The sequence below is a fragment of the Cherax quadricarinatus genome, chromosome 29 (assembly GCF_038502225.1).
Source record: "Cherax quadricarinatus isolate ZL_2023a chromosome 29, ASM3850222v1, whole genome shotgun sequence".
In the NCBI taxonomy this organism is placed as follows: domain Eukaryota; kingdom Metazoa; phylum Arthropoda; class Malacostraca; order Decapoda; family Parastacidae; genus Cherax; species Cherax quadricarinatus.
This window is the reverse complement of record NC_091320.1, coordinates 36,379,882-36,400,081: the sequence shown is the minus strand read 5'-3', so window position 1 is coordinate 36,400,081 and position 20,200 is coordinate 36,379,882. Positions and strand designations below refer to the sequence as shown.

At 37.3% G+C, this 20,200-nt stretch overlaps 1 protein-coding gene across 5 annotated transcripts in view; it reads right to left on the bottom strand.

The window, feature by feature from the left end:
* Positions 1 to 20,200, bottom strand: part of mon2 (Mon2 homolog, regulator of endosome-to-Golgi trafficking) — a 70,171-nt gene that overhangs the window by 21,010 nt on the left and 28,961 nt on the right. For 2 of the 5 annotated variants that reach the window (XM_053779328.2, XM_070089736.1), the window contains 14 exons: positions 18,385 to 18,561; positions 18,017 to 18,249; positions 17,259 to 17,401; positions 16,315 to 16,469; positions 15,080 to 15,289; positions 14,620 to 14,652; positions 13,969 to 14,205; positions 13,124 to 13,355; positions 12,806 to 12,978; positions 11,937 to 12,112; positions 10,165 to 10,327; positions 7,831 to 7,975; positions 6,431 to 6,552; positions 672 to 803 (listed from right to left, as the gene is read on the bottom strand). In XM_053779328.2, coding sequence (XP_053635303.2) covers positions 672 to 803; positions 6,431 to 6,552; positions 7,831 to 7,975; positions 10,165 to 10,327; positions 11,937 to 12,112; positions 12,806 to 12,978; positions 13,124 to 13,355; positions 13,969 to 14,205; positions 14,620 to 14,652; positions 15,080 to 15,289; positions 16,315 to 16,469; positions 17,259 to 17,401; positions 18,017 to 18,249; positions 18,385 to 18,561 — 2,331 coding nt within the window. Of the gene's footprint in view, positions 1 to 671; positions 804 to 6,430; positions 6,553 to 7,830; positions 7,976 to 10,164; positions 10,328 to 11,936; positions 12,113 to 12,805; positions 12,979 to 13,123; positions 13,356 to 13,968; positions 14,224 to 14,619; positions 14,653 to 15,079; positions 15,290 to 16,314; positions 16,470 to 17,258; positions 17,402 to 18,016; positions 18,250 to 18,384; positions 18,562 to 20,200 lie in introns of all 5 variants that reach the window. The other 3 variants (XM_070089735.1, XM_070089738.1, XM_070089734.1) reach the window with 2 other exon arrangements.

Sequence of the window (20,200 nt, the reverse complement as noted above, 5' to 3'; positions counted from 1 at the left end):
ATAATACTTTACTTTCAGTAGAAGATTGTTGTCAATAGAGTCAAATGTTATTTGCAAATCAGTAAAAAGTCTAGGTTCAAAATTTGCTAAAAAATCTACATCATTTGGCTACAGTATAAGAGGCGTTTCCTTTGATTTGTACTGCAAAATAATCTGTAGAAAGATTAAAGCTTGTCTAATAAAGAATATAAAAGAATGAAGAAAACATACAAGACAGAAATGCAAAAAGTAGAAAGAGAAACTAGAGAAAATGATATCCAATGAAAGAACAAGTATTTTCAAAGTACACTGATACGTGTGAATAAATGGCTTACAAAATCCACAAGTTGATAAATGAGACACTTGTGCAACATTTGGGTATCTTTATTCTGGAAACATGTCGCCAGCCAGTGGCTTCTTCAGTCCAATGCAGAGAAAGGTGGAAGACAAGGAGGAGTTCGAGGTTATCAGTCCCTCAGCCTGGAGTCGATGTGTTCAGTCAAAACTGATGGACTGAACACATCAACTCCAGGCTGAGGGACTGAGTACCTCAAACTCCTCCTCATCTTCTACCTTTTTCTGCACTAGACTGAAGAAGCCCTGTGTGGTAAAATGTTTCCAGTATAAAGATACCCAAATGTTGCACAAGTATCTCATTTATCAACATCGATACATATACCAACCATACATACCTGTGTTTCAGCCCACTGCTTTTGTTGCGTATTGCGCGAGTGATGAATAAGAATATTGCCGCCTTGGTCTACCTTATCTGTGCTTGCAGAATCTGACAGCTGCCGTACTTTGTCAAGCAATGGAAACAGCACCTTTGGAAAGTTAATAAAGGCATACAGTAGCACATTATCTCCCCTATTCAGAATTTTCCCAAATTTAAAACTGATACTTAAAAATCTTAATTTATCTGATTTTTATTTTTCAAATACTGTAGAAGCAAAAATTTCCAAATTTAATTTTCAGATGATTTGCTAAGTAATATACAATGTCGTTTTTCCTTTTGGGCCACCCCGCCTCAGTGGGATATGGCCGGTGTGTTGAAAGAAAGAATATATCGAGAGGCCATTTCACCTACAGACCAAGATAATCTCATCTGCAGATAATGAAACTGAATCAGAATATATAAGAGGTGATATAATTTGACCAATTACATATTGTAGCCAAGCTATATAAGTGCCATACAAAGTGATGCAGAGGTTGTCCTCATGTTGTGGAATGGTTATCACATCATGCTAGCAAACTTATAGCTCCAAGCTGAACACCCCACTCAGAGGCTAGTTTTAATTTCTAATTTGATTTTAGCCTATTGTACAATCCCATATATGTGTAGTTCACAAATATCCAAGCTTCTATCTTATTCAGTGTGTGTTCAAGACTGCAGAGCCAGTGACTAGGTTATATATCTAATTAATGGTCATAGGATTACTGCCCCTACTGCAGTCTAGAATTTTTTTTTTTTTTTTTCAACAAGTTGGCTGTCTCCCAACGAGGCAGGGTGACCCAAAAAAGAAAGAAAATCCCCAAAAAGAAAATGCTTTCATCATCATTCAACACTTTCACCTAACTCACACATAATCACTGTTTTTGCAGAGGTGCTCAGAATACAACAGTTTAGAAGCATATACGTATAAAGATACGCAACATATCCCTCCAAACTGCCAATATCCCAAACCCCTCCTTTAAAGTGCAGGCATTGTACTTCCCATTTCCAGGACTCAAGTCCGACTATATGAAAATAACCGGTTTCCCTGAATCTCTTCACTAAATATTATCCTGCTCACACTCCAACAGATCGTCAGGTCCCAAGTACCATTCGTTCACGCACGCTTGCTGGAAGTCCAAGCCCCTTGCCCACAAAACCTCCTTTACCCCCTCTCTCCAACCCTTTCGAGGACGACCCCTACCTCGCCTTCCTTCCCCTATAGATTTATATGCTTTCCATGTCATTCTACTTTGATCCATTCTCTCTAAATGACCAAACCACCTCAATAACCCCTCTTCTGCCCTCTGACTAATACTTTTATTAACTTCACACCTTTTCCTAATTTCCACACTCTGAATTTTCTGCATAATATTTACACCACACATTGCCCTTAGACAGGACATCTCCACTAACTCCAACCGTCTCCTCGCTGCTGCATTTACCACCCAAGATTCACATCCATATAAGAGTGTTGGTACTACTATACTTTCATACATTCCCTTCTTTGCCTCCATAGATAACGTTTTTTGACTCCACATATACCTCAACGCACCACTCACCTTTTTTCCCTCATCAATTCTATGATTAACCTCATCCTTCATAAATCCATCCGCCGACACGTCAACTCCCAAGTATCTGAAAACATTCACTTCTTCCATACTCCTCCTCCCCAATTTGAAATCCAATTTTTCTTTATCTAAATCATTTGATACCCTCATCACCTTACTCTTTTCTATGTTCACTTTCAACTTTCTACCTTTACACACATTCCCAAACTCATCCAATAACCTTTGCAATTTTTCTTTAGAATCTCCCATAAGCACAGTATCATCAGCAAAAAGTAACTGTGTTAATTCCCATTTTGAATTTGATTCCCCATAATTTAATCCCACCCCTCTCCCGAACACCCTAGCATATACTTCTTTTACAACCCCATCTATAAATATATTAAACAACCATGGTGACATTACACATCCCTGTCTAAGACCTACTTTTACCGGGAAGTAGTCTCCCTCTCTTCTACACACCCTAACCTGAGCCTCACTATCCTCATAAAAACTCTTTACAGCATTTAGTAACTTACCACCTATTCCATGTACAGTGGACCCCCGCATAACGATCACCTCCGAATGCGACCAATTATGTAAGTGTATTTATGTAAGTGCGTTTGTATGTGTATGTTTGGGGGTCTGAAATGGACTAATCTACTTCACAATATTCCTTATGGGAACAAATTCGGTCAGTACTGGCACCTGAACATACTTCTGGAGTGAAAAATATCATTAACCGGGGGTCCACTGTACTTGCAACATCTGCCACATTGCTCCCCTATCCACTCTATCATATGCCTTTTCTAAATCCATAAATGCAATAAAAACTTCCCTACCTTTATCTAAATACTGTTCACATATATGCTTCAATGTAAACACTTGATCTACACATCCCCTACCCACTCTGAAACCTCCTTGCTCATCCGCAATCCTACATTCTGTCTTACCTCTAATTCTTTCAATTATAACCCTACCATACACTTTTCCTGGTATACTCAACAAATTTATTCCTCTATAATTTTTACAATCTCTTTTGTCCCCTTTCCCTTTATATAAAGGGACTATACATGCTCTCCGCCAATCCCTAGGTACCTTCCCCTCTTTCATACATTTATTAAACAAAAGGACCAACCACTCCAACACTATATCCCCCCTGCTTTTAACATTTCTGTCATGATCCCATCAGTTCCAGCTGCTTTACCCCGTTTCATTCTACGTAATGCCTCACGTACCTCCCCCACACTTACATTCTGCTCTTCTTCACTCCTAAAAGATGGTATACCTCCCTGACCAGTGCATGAAATTACCACCTCCCTTTCTTCCTCAACATTTAAAAGTTCCTCAAAGTATTCACGCCATCTACGTAATACCTCCCTCTCCCCATCTACTAACTCCCCTACTCTATTTTTAACTGACAAATCCATACTTTCCCTAGGCTTTCTTAACTTGTTTAACTCACTCCAAATTTTTTTCTTATTTTCATTAAAATTTCTTGACAGTGCCTCTCCCACTCTATCATCTGCTCTCCTTTTGCACTCTCTCACCACTCTCTTCACCTTTCTTTTACTGTCCATATACTCTGCTTTTCTTATAACACTTCTTTGTAAAAACCTCTCATAAGCTAACTTTTTCTCTTTTATCACACCCTTTACTTCATCATTCCACCAATCACTCCTCTTTCCACCTGCCCCCACCCTCCTATAACCACAAACTTCTGCCCCACATTCTAATACTGCATTTTTAAAACTATTCCAACCCTCTTCAACCCCCCCACTACTCATCTTTGCACTAGCCCACCTTTCTGCCAACAGTCGCTTATATCTTCCCCGAACTTCCTCCTCCCTTAGTTTATACACTTTCACCTCCCTCTTACTTGTTGTTGCCACCTTCCTCTTTTCCCATCTACCTCTTACTCTAACTGTAGCTACAACTAAATAATGATCTGACATATCAGTTGCCCCTCTATAAACATGTACATCCTGGAGCCTACCCATCAACCTTTTATCCACCAATACATAATCTAACAAACTACTTTCATTATGTGCTACATCATACCTTGTATATTTATTTATCCTCTTTTTCATAAAATATGTATTACTTATTACCAAATTTCTTTCTACACATAGCTCAATTAAAGGCTCCCCATTTACATTTACCCCTGGCACCCCAAATTTACCTACTACTCCCTCCATAACATTTTTACCCACTTTAGCATTGAAATCCCCAACCACCATTACTCTCACACTTGATTCAAAACTCCCCACGCATTCACTCAACATTTCCCAAAATCTCTCTCTCTCCTCTACACTTCTTTCTTCTCCAGGTGCATACACGCTTATTATAACCCACTTTTCACATCCAATCTTTATTTTACTCCACATAATCCTTGAATTAATACATTTATAGTCCCTCTTTTCCTGCCATAGCTTATCCTTCAACATTATTGCTACTCCTTCTTTAGCTCTAACTCTATTTGAAACCCCTGACCTAATCCCATTTATTCCTCTCCATTGAAACTCTCCCACCCCCTTCAGCTTCGTTTCACTTAAAGCCAGGACATCCAGCTTCTTCTCATTCATAACATCCACAATCATCTCTTTCTTATCATTTGCACAACATCCACGCACATTCAGACTTCCCACTTTGACAATTTTCTTCTTCTTATTCTTTTTAGTAATCTTTACAGGAAAAGGGGTTACTAGCCCATTGTTCCTGGCATTTTAGTTGACTTTTACAACACGCATGGCTTACGGAGGAAAGATTCTTATTCCACTTCCCCATGGATATAAAAGGAAAAGTAATAAGACCAAGAACTATTAAGATAAAATCAAAGAAAAATCAGATGAGTGTGTATAAATAAACGTGTACATGTATGTGTAGTGTGACCTAAGTGTAAGTAGAAGTAGCAAGACATACCTGTAATCTTGCATATTTATGAGACAGACAAAAGACACCAGCAATCCTACCATCATGTAAAACAATTACAGGCTTTTGTTTTACATTCACTTGGCAGGACGGTAGTACCTCCCTGGCTGGCTGCTGTCTACCAACCTACTACCTAGAATTTTTTTTTTTTTTTTTTTTCAACAAGGGAGGCCCTGCTTTACAGTGGTTCACTTTACAGCATTTCACTAATACAGTGGTTTTCAATAATACCCATTCTTCATTTATTCAGACTTCCTACAATAAATGTATTCACCGTTCACTGTAAGCTAAGGATGAAAATGTTTTAAAGTAAGCAATGTGTGTACTGTATATGCATTATTTTAGGCCTAGGTATACTGCTGACTTAATATATGATAGGTATCAATTTCCAAATTTAATTTTGCCTTTATATACCCTCTGTGTCCATGTATTGTTTGTAATGGCTTGATAAAGCTCCTGGAGAGCGAAACGTTGCCACAATAAAATGTCACATTAGTTGCACTTGTGTCCTTTTACTTTACATAATATATGATAGTGTAAACATGTTATCAGACTTTTATATTCATTTGAAAATGAAAAATCGCTATGAGTCACTTTACAGCAATATTTGCTTTACAGCATTAGCCTGGAATCTAACCCACTGTGCAAGCAAGGCCCTCCTGTACTCATGCTGGTGGTATAAACCTTGGTAATAAATACCGACGAGTTGGTTTAGAAAGACACGTAAGCAAACGCTATGACATATTTATTAGAAAACGTTTCGGTCCTGGGACCTTGATCACACCTCACTCTCTGCCTATATATATAATGTCTTTCTACCTCTGTATGTTAGAAGTGATCAAGGTCCCAGGACCGAAACGTTTTCTAATAAATATGTCACAGTGTTTGCTTATGTGTCTTTCTAAACCACTCATTCTGGTACCTGCATTAAAAGTGAGTAATTCTGCCACTCCTGGGCTCACATAAAAATATGAATTACTTATACTTTATGTGAAGTGTGAAACACATGTGGGTCATTCAGCATGAGGAGTGGTGGAGGCTCAGTCCTCCATGTGTTAGTAGCAAGACAGATATGCTGGATAAGTTTATACACCTCTGCCTGAGTCAACAACAACAGATTTTCCGGAGCCTAGAAGCTGATGCACGGTGCCCCAACTAATTAAGTTTATTTAGGTATAAGTACACACAAGTACAATTATCATTCTAATGTGAGAGATATGTAAGGAAAGATAAAATACAGTAGTCATTATTCTTTTCTCACCTGCCACAAGACTGCTTGCCAAGTCTGATTATGAAGCAATGCACCATGGGCAGCAATGGTGGAGAAGAGTGTTTGGCCGGCTGACTTACGAACTGCAGGTCTAGAGTCAACACACAAGTCACCTGCATCAAGACACAATCTTACAAATCTCAAAATGGTCTGTTTCACATTATACTGGAATAACAACTCCTAAACCTATAAGTTATGTTAATTACAACAAATCTGAGATGAATGGAAGGTAAAATAAAAAAATGTGAAGTACAAGCAAATTAAAAAAGTCCAAACCTTTAGGCATGAAACAACATTACTCGTTCAGCATTTAATACCTGGATTTATATTCAACATATATTTACAATTGTGCTGTTATGGTTTTGCTAGTCAAATGTACAATAAAGAATAAAAATGCACAATACTGTGAATGGAACAAAAAAAAAAAAAAGCAGGAGACTGAAACTTGTCCAACCAGGACCATTAACTAGTAACTAGTTAATGGTCTAAGTCAGACTGAAGTGTTATCATAAGTTTCAGTCCATGTGCAGGTTATTTGTGTACGTATACTGTACAATATATTATATGTACATTGTACTCTCTTTCTAAGAACAAAATGGATTTCATAGGTTTTTGTTCATATCAGTGTGTCTAACATATAAGGTGACATCATAAAGCATGGAGTTTTATGACTCTTTGATCAGTGGTTCTATCCCCACCCATGGTATGGTTTTTTTAACTTTAAATGAAATGAAAATGAATAATAAACAAACAAGACTAATCTAGGTACTGTATATAATACTGACATATATAGAAAGTAGGTAGTAGGTTGGTAGACAGCAACCGCCCAGGGAGGTACTACCGTCCTGCCAGGTGAGTGTAAAATTGAAGCCTGTAATTGTTTTACACGATGGTAGGATTGCTGGTGTCTTTTTTTTTTTTTCTGTCTCCTACACATGCAAGATTTCAGGTACGTCTTGCTACTTCTACTTACACTTAGGTCACACTACACATACTTGTACAAGCATATATATACACACCCCTTTGCGTTTTCTTCTATTTTCTTTCTAGTTCTTGGTCTTGTTTATTTCCTCTTACCTCCATGGGGAAGTGGAACAGAATTCTTCCTCTGTAAGCCATGCGTGTTGTAAGAGGCGACTAAAATGCCGGGAGCAAGAGGCTAGTAACCCCTTCTCCTGTATATATTACTAAATGTAAAAGGAGAAACTTGCGTTTTTCCTTTTGGGCCACCCCGCCTCGGTGGGATACAGCCGGTGTGTTGAAAGAAAGATATAGAGAAAGTCACAAGACTTAATATATGTAGTATCCTCTTGACAGGGATTATCTAGTACATTAGCACTAGAAAAGGTTATTTAATTCAGCAAATTAAATCAATTGAAGCTTGCACATACCCAGTCTAGCATACAGGCACATCCATAGTTTATCAAAGGGAGGCATATTAGGGACGCCTGGAAAGTCCGGAAAGACTTGGTTATCTGAAGTCAGGGAGGCACGAAGCTTCTCTTGGTTCTGGTAGAAATAGTCGGAGATGTTCCACTGAAAGGTAAACACAGTTTTAACAAGTGAGCCAAAATTTGTGCAATATCAGTCTAATTTCTATATTATTACAAATTTAATATTTGGAAAAGCATTCTGTTGTACATGTATTTTCGTGTGACTTAGAGATATTCTTTAACCCTTTCGATGTTGGTCCCATTGTACTATGGTTTTGAAGCCAGTGTTGGTCCTGTAGTACTACGCCATGAGCTCAGGTCACTCAGATGAGCTGTGAGCAGTAAATTTGGGTCTAGATATGAGAGAATGGGTCTATGAGGTAAGCGTACATCATATAAAAATCCTGCCTCACACATTGCATGAGAAAGTAAAAACTGTGACCATGTTTTTGATGTAAAACAGCAATTTTGCATTGTATTTTCATATGGTTTATATGACTGTATTCTTGGTTTCTTGGACTCATATGACAGAATGGAAAATATACGTATTACACAAACAGAGATGATCTTGTAAGGATTGAAAGTAGTTTGAAAGTGAGCTCAATGTAGTGGAAATGTTTGATTTTTTGTTGATATTCCAGAGTACACAAATGACATCACTTGAACAATACACATCCAACTGGCCAGTCTAATACGCATTTGGAATGCAGCGACATTATTTATACAATTATTACAATAATGCAGTAGTCTGCATAACAGTAAATCTTCTATTTATTGTGTGAATAAAAATTCAAAATGGAAAGTAAGTATAATATGAGAGGGGCCTGGAGTCACAACTAATGAATATAGAAATGTTATTTTAGTGCCAGAAATGTCTGTATTGTTTCTTCTGGACCCTATTTTGAAACTGGCATTTCTTGAACTTTATGTGAAATTGTCCAAATTACCAATTTCTGATAGCTTTACTGGGCAGTTTAACCCTTAAACTGTCCAGTAAACATTCCAGTAAACATGCGTAGTGCTCCGAATGTAAATCTAATTTTTTTTTTTACATAAGAAAGCATGTAAAATTGGACGTAGGGGTTGCAACCCTGAAAGGGTTAAACAGAATATCAAAATCTTTACCCTTATTCAGAAGATTCTGAATTTTGGAAATCATACCAAAAATCTAACTTTTTTTTTTCAACAAGTAGGCCATCTCCCACCTAGGCAGGGTGACCTAAAAATAAAGAAAATTCCCAAAATGAAAATACTTTCATCATCATTCAACACTTTCACCTCACTCATACATAATCACTGTTTATTTTTTGAATATTTATGAAAGAATTCTAAATACTACCGTGACAGTTTTGAATTGAAGAAATCTTTGTTTTCAACACATTGGCCGTTTCCCACTGTCTTTGCAGAGGTGCTCAGATACAACAGTTTAGGTGCCATTCCAAACAGCCAATATCCCAAACCCCTCCACTGAAGTGCCAGCAATGTACTTCTCACCCCCAGGATTTAAGTTCAGCTAAATGGTTTCCCTGAATCCCTTCACAAAATATTACCCTGTTTGCACTCCAACAGCTCATCAAATCCCAAAAACCATTCGTCTCCATTCACTCCTATCTAACATGCTCACACATGCTTGCTGTATGTCCAAGCCCCTTGCACAGAAAATCTCTTTTACCCCCTCCCTCCATCCTTTCCTAGGACAACCACTAACCCTCCTCCCCTCCACTACAGATTTATACACCCTCCAAGTCATGCTATTTTGCTTCACCCTCTCTAAATGACCAAACCACCTCAGTCCTCTTAATACTTTTAGTAACTCCATACCTCCTCCTAATTATACAATGCATATCAACCAGTAAATTAAAGAAATACGATTACGAATACACTTTTAACAAGCTGGCCATCTCCCACCTAGGCATGGTGACCCAAAGAACAAAACACAGTCACCATTACAATTCAAAATGATTATGAATATAGAATAAAAATACAATGTACTACCACACAGGCCTAATGCTATTGTGCACTTAATACATATTTGATAGTGTAAACATGTGTTTAGGCTTTTATATGCACTGGTAAGTGTAAAAAAGGCTGTGATGAGTTTTACAGTGGCAGTCTGGAGCCTAACTTGCCATATTAGTGAGGTATGCCTGTGGAATCTCAAAGTATTCTACAGCCAAACTTTAAAAAAATCTTTCCTAATACATCTTTTCTAAAATAACATACAACTTTCAATGTCTTCTCAGTTAGCATTGACTTTTACCCAAATATTTTTTATTTTCAGAAACAACTTACCATTAAGCCAATAGCAGTGAGAGAGATGTTTAGTTCCTGAGTCTGTGAGCCAAACTTGGCAGCTGTATCAACAGTTAGTGGCAGGCAGGCCCATGGCATAAGGGGTAAGAAGTCTGTGACAACCAGCTGCAGGCACTGGAAGGCTAGTCGTATCAGATGTTCACTGAAAACAATAAGATATTATAAAAAATTCTGAAACAATGTTGACTGTCGTACAAAGAGGGATCAATAAGACTGCATATCATTTGTATACTACTACTACTACTACTAATAATAACTTTATTTCTATAAGTATATGTACAAGGTATACAGGCCTAGCTGATATCAATGACATACTACTATATAGAAAGCTGCTTGTTATGCAGAGCATTTTGGGCAAATTAGGTCAGTTTGTCCTAAGATGTGACCCACACCAGTCGACTAACACCCAGGTACCCATTTTATACTGATGGGTGAACATGGACAGCAGGTGTCTTATGGAAACATGTCCTAATGTTATCCAGCCGTACCGGAGATGTGAACTCTGGACCTCAGTGTGTGAGCCGAGTGTGCCAGCGATGGTGAAAGATACTTTAATTTCTAAGACAGGGATTAAAGAAAACTTTGGTTTAATTATGTCAAGTTGTACCTCTTGAAGCTAAGTGAGAAGTACACTATTCATCTTGATATAAACCTTGGTAACTGACACCTACAAGGTGGTTTAAAGTGACACATGAGCAAATACTGGGATATAATTTACTAGAAAAACATTTTGGTCTGGGACCTTGATCACTTCTAATAAATATGTCCTAGTGTTTGCTCGTGTGTTGTTTAAAACTATAATACATTTGTTTATGAAAGTGTTAGTTTACTAATAAAATATGGAAGAATTTTTTTACTGAACTGTATTTTTACCACATTTCCTGACTTTGCTTTTCAATTTTTATATCTTACAGGTTAAAGTTTATGTATCATAATCCAATGTTGTGGAATGGTGACCTGACAACTGCAACTGACAGTTATTTTTGTGTGTGTGTTTTGGAGGACAGGTCTGAGGAAATGGTTATTCTTAGGTTTCATCATTAACTCTTTACATGACTTGCACTTTTTTTTCTCCAGATAGAAGTGTGTCTGGTTCTCTTACCCATCTCCCAGCTTCATTACTTTTTTTTTTTTTAGCTGAGGTTAAACTTTACCATTCCTGCAGACTTCTTTGTACATAAAATTGACTTCACAAATACATAAATTATTCAATTACGAGTGCAGGTACCATCCGACTTACAACCAAGTTCGGTTCCGACAAACAGGTCATAAGTCAAAATGGACGTAAGTCGAGCCTACGTCGAGCCTTACTAATGAATATCAACATCACATTTTTGTAATGACTTTATTTTATTGTTTTATTTTGATATTTCATTTTTTACTTTCCTTTTTATGCTGTTAGTACTGTATTTTATACTGTAAGGTATAGGATAAACACTGTGTACAACACAAACAGCTGTTTATTTCCCAGAAATTTGGCATAGAAAACAAGGTCGTAAGTCAAATGGTCGTATGTCGAGCAGGTCGTAAGTCGGATGGTAGGTGTATCTGTAATTACTGATTACTCGTACAACAAGCATATACTGATTTTCTTGTGAATAAATGTTATTTTAATTAAATGTTACCTGGTATCTGAGTTAGAACAGAGTACTGATTAAAACTTGACTTGAGACCTCAGCCTGAGGGATCAACCACAATTTAGTTAACAAATATCTCAAAAATTATAAGCAAAGACTATTATCTGCTTTTACCTATGATTGTCATTGATGGCTCCAATAATATTAAGGATGAGAGGCCACCCATGATGTAGGAGCTCTCCACAGGAGTGAAGAATGTGTAGAAGAGATTCCAGTTGTTTCTGACGTACATCAGGATGGCCTACCAACGACACCTCAGACAGTGGTGACAGTAGTAGAGTTTGCAACTTCTGCAACAAGATGATTTACACATGACATTTGATACAATAAGATACATTTAAGTACTAATTTAGGATTATACTCCTTCAGGATCAATGCAGAATCAGAGCTTAAAAAATGCCATTCAAACAATCATACATCTGTAAGCATTAGAATTAGTCTACCTGAAATGCACATGCATGCTATTGGCTTTTTTTGAGTTTCATAATATTTTATTACATGTAAACTACACTTTGTATACTACACAAAGAAATAAAATTTGTTCTGATATGATTTGATTTGATAAATGCTCTTTTATGAGGATACAATTTACAACTTTTCACCCATATCTACTCCTAAACTACAGTAATCACCAGTTAATACATGAGAATTATACTCTAGAATTATTTCACAAACTGAATAGCTAACAAGGGATTTCAGATTTTAAGTGATAAATGCTAAGCACATTTTGGACTGGAGATCTGCCATTGATAACTGATCATTTTATCAGCACATAAGATTTAAAGGAGAGCTTTGGCTGCCAATTCTATAAATAATATTAAGTTCTAGTTTTGGTCTGCCCAAAATGCCCTGCATAACCAGGGACTTTTCAATTTGTATGAAATAAATGTCAACTAATATTGTAACAATCATGTAAATTTTGAAAATACAATCTGGTTATTTTGTCTGATAATTAAAAAAAATTGTACACTATAAATATTTACCTGGTTGTCTTTAAGTGGTGGGTTGTGCTTATGAGTGAGTGCTGCTTTCACTAAGTAGGTAACAGCCTCTACACCCCACTCCCGCATCCGGACGTGTGGATGTTGGCATACATCCAACAAGTGGTTGGTCACTGGTCTCCACAACACCTCCACTCGTCCCAAATTGACTACACCTGAAAAATGGTGAAATGATTAGAGATCACCTGCCAAGCAGTCAACATTCAATCCATTACCAACATTTTTTCCCACATCCTTTTTCCTCTGACCGCATAAATATATATAGAGGTATAAATATGTTTGTAAGCATGAGTTTCTTACCAGTCTCAAGTAATTTGGCAACAGCAAATAGTGATGGCTCCCTATTGGTGTATGCCAGCTCCATGGACTCCCTAGACAGCTGACAGAGTGCATCAATGAGGTGATGTAGAGCAACATCATTCAGATGCTGAGAAGACTCAAACAGGCGACTTAACATTGATGAAAGAACTGGTAAATCTGCAATCACTGCTGTTGTGATCACAGCATTGGTCTCTGCAGTGCTCCGCCCTGCCTGGAGTGATTTAAGAAGACACTCGTACAATACAATTAAGCGAAGAAATGACAAAAATTAAATTCATGAAAAAAATCATAAATAAAGTAGTATTGTTAAGCAATTAATTAATGTGGACAATGATCAGGATTAAGAGAAAAGGAGATGGCGTAAAAATGCTGATCAAATAATTTCTTTTTTAATACGTACGTTGTTAATGATAAAAAAAAAAACTTAAATGCCAGACTCACGAAATCACAATGACACGATTGCAAACAAACCATACCATGGGCGGGGATAGAACCAGCGATCAGAAAGTCTCAAAACTCCAGACCGTCGCGTTAGCCACTGGACCAGCTAGCCACAATAAGATTCGTCCAACTAGGTATATTTCTACACCATAGGAAGGTTAGCATAGGCACCACTGTGACCACAAATGCAAGTTTTTACAGACGAATCTCCAGCTAGCGTGGCCGTGACGAACTCTAGCTCAAGTCCCCTCAAAGCCGTCAACATGACTCACGAAATCGTAATGACACGATTGCAAACAAACCATACCCCGCCAGTGGTATGGTTTTTTTTAAATGCCAGAAAAAGAAAATCAGTGCATTACTATTAGTGTCAAGAGTGTTACCTTCAAGCTTCCACCAGTTGAGGGCTTTAGACCAAGAATCCAAACAAGATGCTGTAGTGTAGTAAGCAGTAGGTGCCAGGCTGCACCTAAGACACCACCATGACAGTGTGCCATGGAGAGTGTGGCTCTCATACATTGCAGGTTCTTGTTGGTTAACATCACTGGTCCCTGCTGTGCCCCAACTGGCAGAGACGGTGTAGCGAGTGCCGTCCCCACGGCAACAACTTGATGACGTACCTGCCAGTAAAAGGCACCCTTTACAGCTCATTAAACTGGTCTTTGTGCTTGCTAAAGCCTTCAGTATTACAAAAACTATTGATAATTAATATTTCAAATCCATTTCTTCATCATGTCAGATGGGGGTAGAAAAAAGCTACCTACATAGCCTAGTTAAATGCAGTATAACAATTTAATTTTATAATGCACTCACAACTCTTAAAAACGTGTACCAATATCAGGTAAGTTTAACTGATATTATACAAAACATGTATAAAAGCCTATCAAGGAAACAATCCAAAACTTCTCGAATGTCATCATCTGATATTTACTATTTTTCAAAATATTAACTGGTAGTCATGTTCCACAAGCAAATAAATTAGTTTGAAAAACTGCTTTCTATAATATCCCACAGACGACAGAGTGTTTACATACTTCAAATCGGTGTGTCCACAAGTAGGGGCATTCCTATGGGCATAAGTGATGTAATAGGTTAAAGAGAGCTAATGACAGTCTCCAATAAAGGCACCAGATACTATGTGGAAGTTTACCCAGGCATTAATTCATTGAAGGACAATGGTATTTCAAAAAATGAAAAAATGGAGGATGATACTACTGTACTATAATGGAGGTTAAACACTTCAACTTGACAAATGTGTAGCTCTTCTGGGCTTAATAACAACTCTTGGCAACATCTGTGTTAGATATAATAGTTCAACAGTATATAAAAATACATCTATATAAAACATTCTAATATTGCTGAGTATATCTATTAGTAGTATTTTGTCATTTACCTTTGACAGAGTTCATTATGGTCCCAGGACAGACATTACTGAAGCTTGTATATAGCTTATCTTCAGTGTGAGAATCTAACATGAGTTTCAATGAGACTCACCTCTGAGTCATAGTACTGGTGCTGAGACTCAGAACTCGGCGAGCGTTGATGTCCACGAGACACTGAGGAAGCCGAGGCTGCAGCTGCCACACTGGCATTATTGAGTACTGTCAATGTGTAGTGGGGAGGGAGGCATGATTTGCACAGGGCAGTGATAAAGGCATCACGTGGTGTTGTCAGTTCAAGCTTGCCTGCCAGACTGGCAAATGTCTGTTGAAGAATAAATCTATATTTATTTACAAAAACATTCTTTACAGTACTAAAGCCTGAGTTTTTTAACAAACTCAGTAGAGCTGACAAAAAATTGCAACTGAAGGAAGTAAAGAAGACATGGAAAATGAAAGTAATATTTTACCTATGGTACACGCAATTAGAAACTGTAGTGGAAGAAGTATTTTAGAGATCAACAGCCATCACAAGATGCAATGAAGTAGACAGAGGCAGAAGAAAAAATTCTTATTCAAAGAACAGAATTCCCAAAGAATAACTAAATTTAGGTTAACAGCAAAAGAAAAGTTCCAAAAGAGATGAACTATCAACACAGATGTTATTAATTTGTGATACTATAATTCTAGAGATGTGACCAAATTATAAAGCTCCATTAATAAGGAGTGCTGTACTTCAGCCATTAAATACATAGTATTTAAAAAAGTTAGAGCTTTCTTGCCTACACAAGAAACAACTATGAAAGTAATGGTAGATATGCTGAAGAATGCTTCAGTAAAAACGGTGAAAAATATACAAAAGTACAGTGGAACCTCGAGTTTAAAACTGCTCCTAACTCAACCAATTATGTAAGTGTATTTTTGCAAGTGCTTTTGTAAGTGTATTTTTGGGAGACTGAAACAGATTAATCTAATTTACATTATTCCTGATGGGAATATGTTCATTCGGTAACAGCACTTGAACAGCCGTCTGGAATGAAATAAGTTCTAAACTCAAGGTACCACTGTAGCATAAAAAGTTTGAAAGGCAAAGTTTTAAGTCAGGATGGCAGTGACATGGTGATGACAGTGATGGTGGTGATGATGATGACAATGATGATGATGCCACCACCACCACCACCACCATTATCCAGAAGTGAAGCTGCAATAATAAGCACTCAATACTACCCATTGCTCAAGTGACTATCATTCAATATCATTCCTTCATTTCCCAAGAGGTAACAAATAACTTTCTTACATAAAATGAATATAATATATAACTATTTACCAATGACTGTATGACTGACAAACCTGTATAGCTTTAAGAATATTTTCAGTAGCAGCTTCATCAGTGCAAGCTTCTAACAGTATAGTGAGAGCAGCTAGAAGACCACACCAAGCAGAGTTCACCAGCTGTTCATGAATCTTGCGTTCTTCCTCACTTGGATTGTACTGTTCACTCACTCCTGTATAAAAAGAAACATTGGTAATAATTTGTTAACAAAAAATTTCTAAACCTTCTCATATACCTGTGCTGAGGAGTATCAGTCCTAACACAAAAATTATTATGAATGAAACATGAATCAGATATTACAGATGAGTGAGTGACCTTGATACTGGCAGATGAATATAATGAAAGCAGAACCAACTGGAAGTAACAGATGTTACTTTACAATGCTAAGATGAGCTACACCCTGGAAAATAACTTATGTGAAGCATGAAATACATAACTACAGTAAGGTAAACTAATAAACATTCATGTATTTAGATTATAGGGCAAGCAGCCCTACTATTCTTTTTCTTCCAAGAGTAAGACCTTGCTTGGTTGCTTAATTGTTAGACAATGAAATGAAGAATATGGCAGTCTCTCTTGTGGATCCAGTCTGACACTCTCATACTGGCCATATGTGAACAATAGAAATCATGAAAGAAGAAGCGTGTAGAATAAAGCTTCAATATAAGTGTGAGGGCATAAAGTGTAGAGAAAGAGAAGACTAAAGAGGGGTGGAAAACTAGAAATTTTAGTATAAATGAGATTTGGGAAAAGGAAAAAGAAAAAAAGAGGCATGGGTAGAGGGGTTAAGAAAATAGAGGTGATGAACTTTCAGGAAAGGGTTGAACTTAAGAATGCCAGAGTATAATAAGAGATTGTTGCAAAGTAGGTGGCATCAGACAGGAACAGAAACATATCAATTTAGAGTTTGAAAAATAAAATAGAGCAGTACATTACTAACACTGCAATGAGTGTTACTAACCTGCAGCACTATCACTGGTGGCTTGAGGGCCCATCATGACCAAGTGGATGGAGCGGATAATATCAAGAAGGCAGTAATATGCTACACTCACACCATATCCATCAGGTATTGTTGGTGGCTCAAGCTTATCCAGCATTTCTAAACTGTAAATCAAATACATGGTGATGAAAAGTTCTACATTGTTTTATCATTTGAGTGCATATTCCATTTACCAACTCTACAACACAGTATTCCATAAAAATTCATTTTCATTCAAAAAGTTCATTCAATATTCTTCCTTACTATTACCTATATTAATAAGATATGACCATAATAAAATTAAGTTATGAACTCTCAAAACAGAAAATAATTGTAAAATAAGAACCAGGAGTCAACTTCTTATAAAAATTGTGTCAAAACATGCTTCATATATGAATAAAGTAAACTGATGAAAGAGTTACTAGAAACAATCTGAAAAACTCAAAAATTAAAAGAAGGGTGTTCAAAATTATAACTGCAGGGGACATCAGTGTAAGTACTCGAAACCTGATGCAAATATTGGTATATTCTCCAAACAAAAACTAATATTTAAAGCAGAGAGAAGATTCTATAACATCTAATAACACACATCAACCCAAATAAAATGAACTATAGTATAGTTAACAACTATATTAGGAGAAACTTTCTTAAGGACCTATGAGGAGAACATGCAATAATATTCTTTGATGATATTATTCAAGTAAATGTGATCAAAATAAATAATGGGAAGGTGAACTTACTACGAAGACTTTGCCTGTCCTGTGGGAATATTAACACATAGGGGAAGATAAACACCCCTGTAGAAGAAAGCTGCCTGAGGGGAAACTCCTGGGCCTACAGGCATTCCAGCCAACAATGCTGGAGGCTGACCCTGTGCTCCACTCTGACTCCCACCACCCAGCTGTGCACCAACACTTGATTGTGGTGAAATGAAAAGTGATTGCACAAAGGCACCCAAGCTGTTTACTATATCCTGAAAAAATATTAACATAAAAGATGAATTAAAATGTAATACAGCATCAGATATTTATATAAACAAAATACAAATCCTATTTGGAATTTGATTATGAAGAAAATGGCTAAAAAATAAGAGTAGGGTATGGCATACCTGAAATATTTTAGTAGCATGAGGCTTCATATCATAGTTGGTACAAAATGACTGCACTAAGCTAGGCTGAGTAGCCAACTTGTGCAGCACCTCTAAGGCAAGGCCACGTTGCCACATTGGCCGATCTCCATCTAGGAATTTCACCATCAACGACAAAAATATTTCACACTGAGTAACCTGAAATTTTTTTACCCAGTTATGAATATTATTCAATTTGATTTTAACCCTTAAACTGTGCATGAGGAATTGATATGCAGAAGCTTGTTTTGTACATGAGGTATATCAACATAAGCTTTTATAGGCCTCAAATTGGCTGCTAGCTGCAATTGTATGCCTCCCTTCAACTGTCTGGGTGTCCTGCTACCTTGTCACACCAAGAAAAAAAAGCATGGCTAGGTGGGTCTATGCAATGCATCATGAATAACAATGAACTCAGTAAGACAGGTAAACAAGGTTGTGTAACATGCAACTCTGCATCTATATACTTAAATAAGATTTTTTGTTTTGGCATTTGTACATAGCATACATATTTTTTACAATGGCCTTATGGGCAAACAAATATGTACCTAAAAAGTATATTACACAGTGTGTACAGTAGGGTCGTGTTTTATGGCGTTTTACCTTACGGTGTTCCACTAATATAGACATTTCAAATTACAGTGGACCCCTGAGTTTCGTGATTAATCCATTCCAGAGAGTCTCCTGAAAGTCAAAATTCATGAATGGCTAAACTATTTTCCCCATAAGAAATAATGGAAATCCAATTAGTCCATTCCAGACACCCAAAAATATTAAAAAAAAAAAATCAAATTAAATAAAGATTTACATACAGAAAACAATGAGAAACCAAGTACATACATATATAAAATAATAATAACATTACACTTACCTTTGCTGAAGACTTCTGGGTGGATGGAAGACGGGAGGAGGGGAGAGGATGAAGGTACACTATTGTTTGGAATGGGAATCCCCTTCCATAAACACTTCAGGTACCAAATCCTTTTCTGGGGTTACTTCACTTCTTTGCTTTTTAACACCCTTGGGACCAGCTTGAGAGTCACTGGACCCCTGTCGCACAAAATATCTGTCCAGAGAGCTCTGTTTCTGGCATTTCTTTAAAACTTCCCTAAATTGGGACACAACAATGTCATTGTACATGTTGCCCATATGGCCTGCAACAGCTTTGTCAGGGTGAAGTTCATCCATAAATGTTTGCAACTTTGTCCACATTGCACAAATGTCCTTAATCTTTGAAGAAGGCACCTTCCTTCATTTCTCCTCCTCCTCCTCCTCCTCTGAAGCAATTTCCTGAGCTGTGATCTGTTGCTGTTGCAGATGAAGCTCTTGCAGCTCTGTAGTGGTTAGCTTCTCATTGTGGTCCTCCACTAACTCTTCCATATCCTAGAAACGTACATCTAACCCCATGGAATTCCCCAATGCCACAATACTTTCTGAAACTGGCATAAGCTCCTCAGAGTCAGCCCCAAACTCTTCAAAATCCCTCTCTTGTATACACTGTGGCCACTGTTTTCTCCAAGCAGAGTTTAAAGTCCTGAAAGTCACTCCCTCTCAAGCCTTACCTATAAGGTTTATGCAATGGAAGATATTGAAGTGATCTTTCCAGAACCCTCTTAAGGTCAATTCAGTGTCTGAGGTCACTTCAAAGCACTTTTGAAACACTACTTTGGTGTACAGTTTTTTGAAGTTTGAAATGACCTGCTGGTCCATGGGCTGGAGGAGAGGAGTGGTATTAGGAGGCACGAATTTCACTGCGATGAAACGAAACTTCTGCACCATTTGCTCTTCCAAGTCTGGA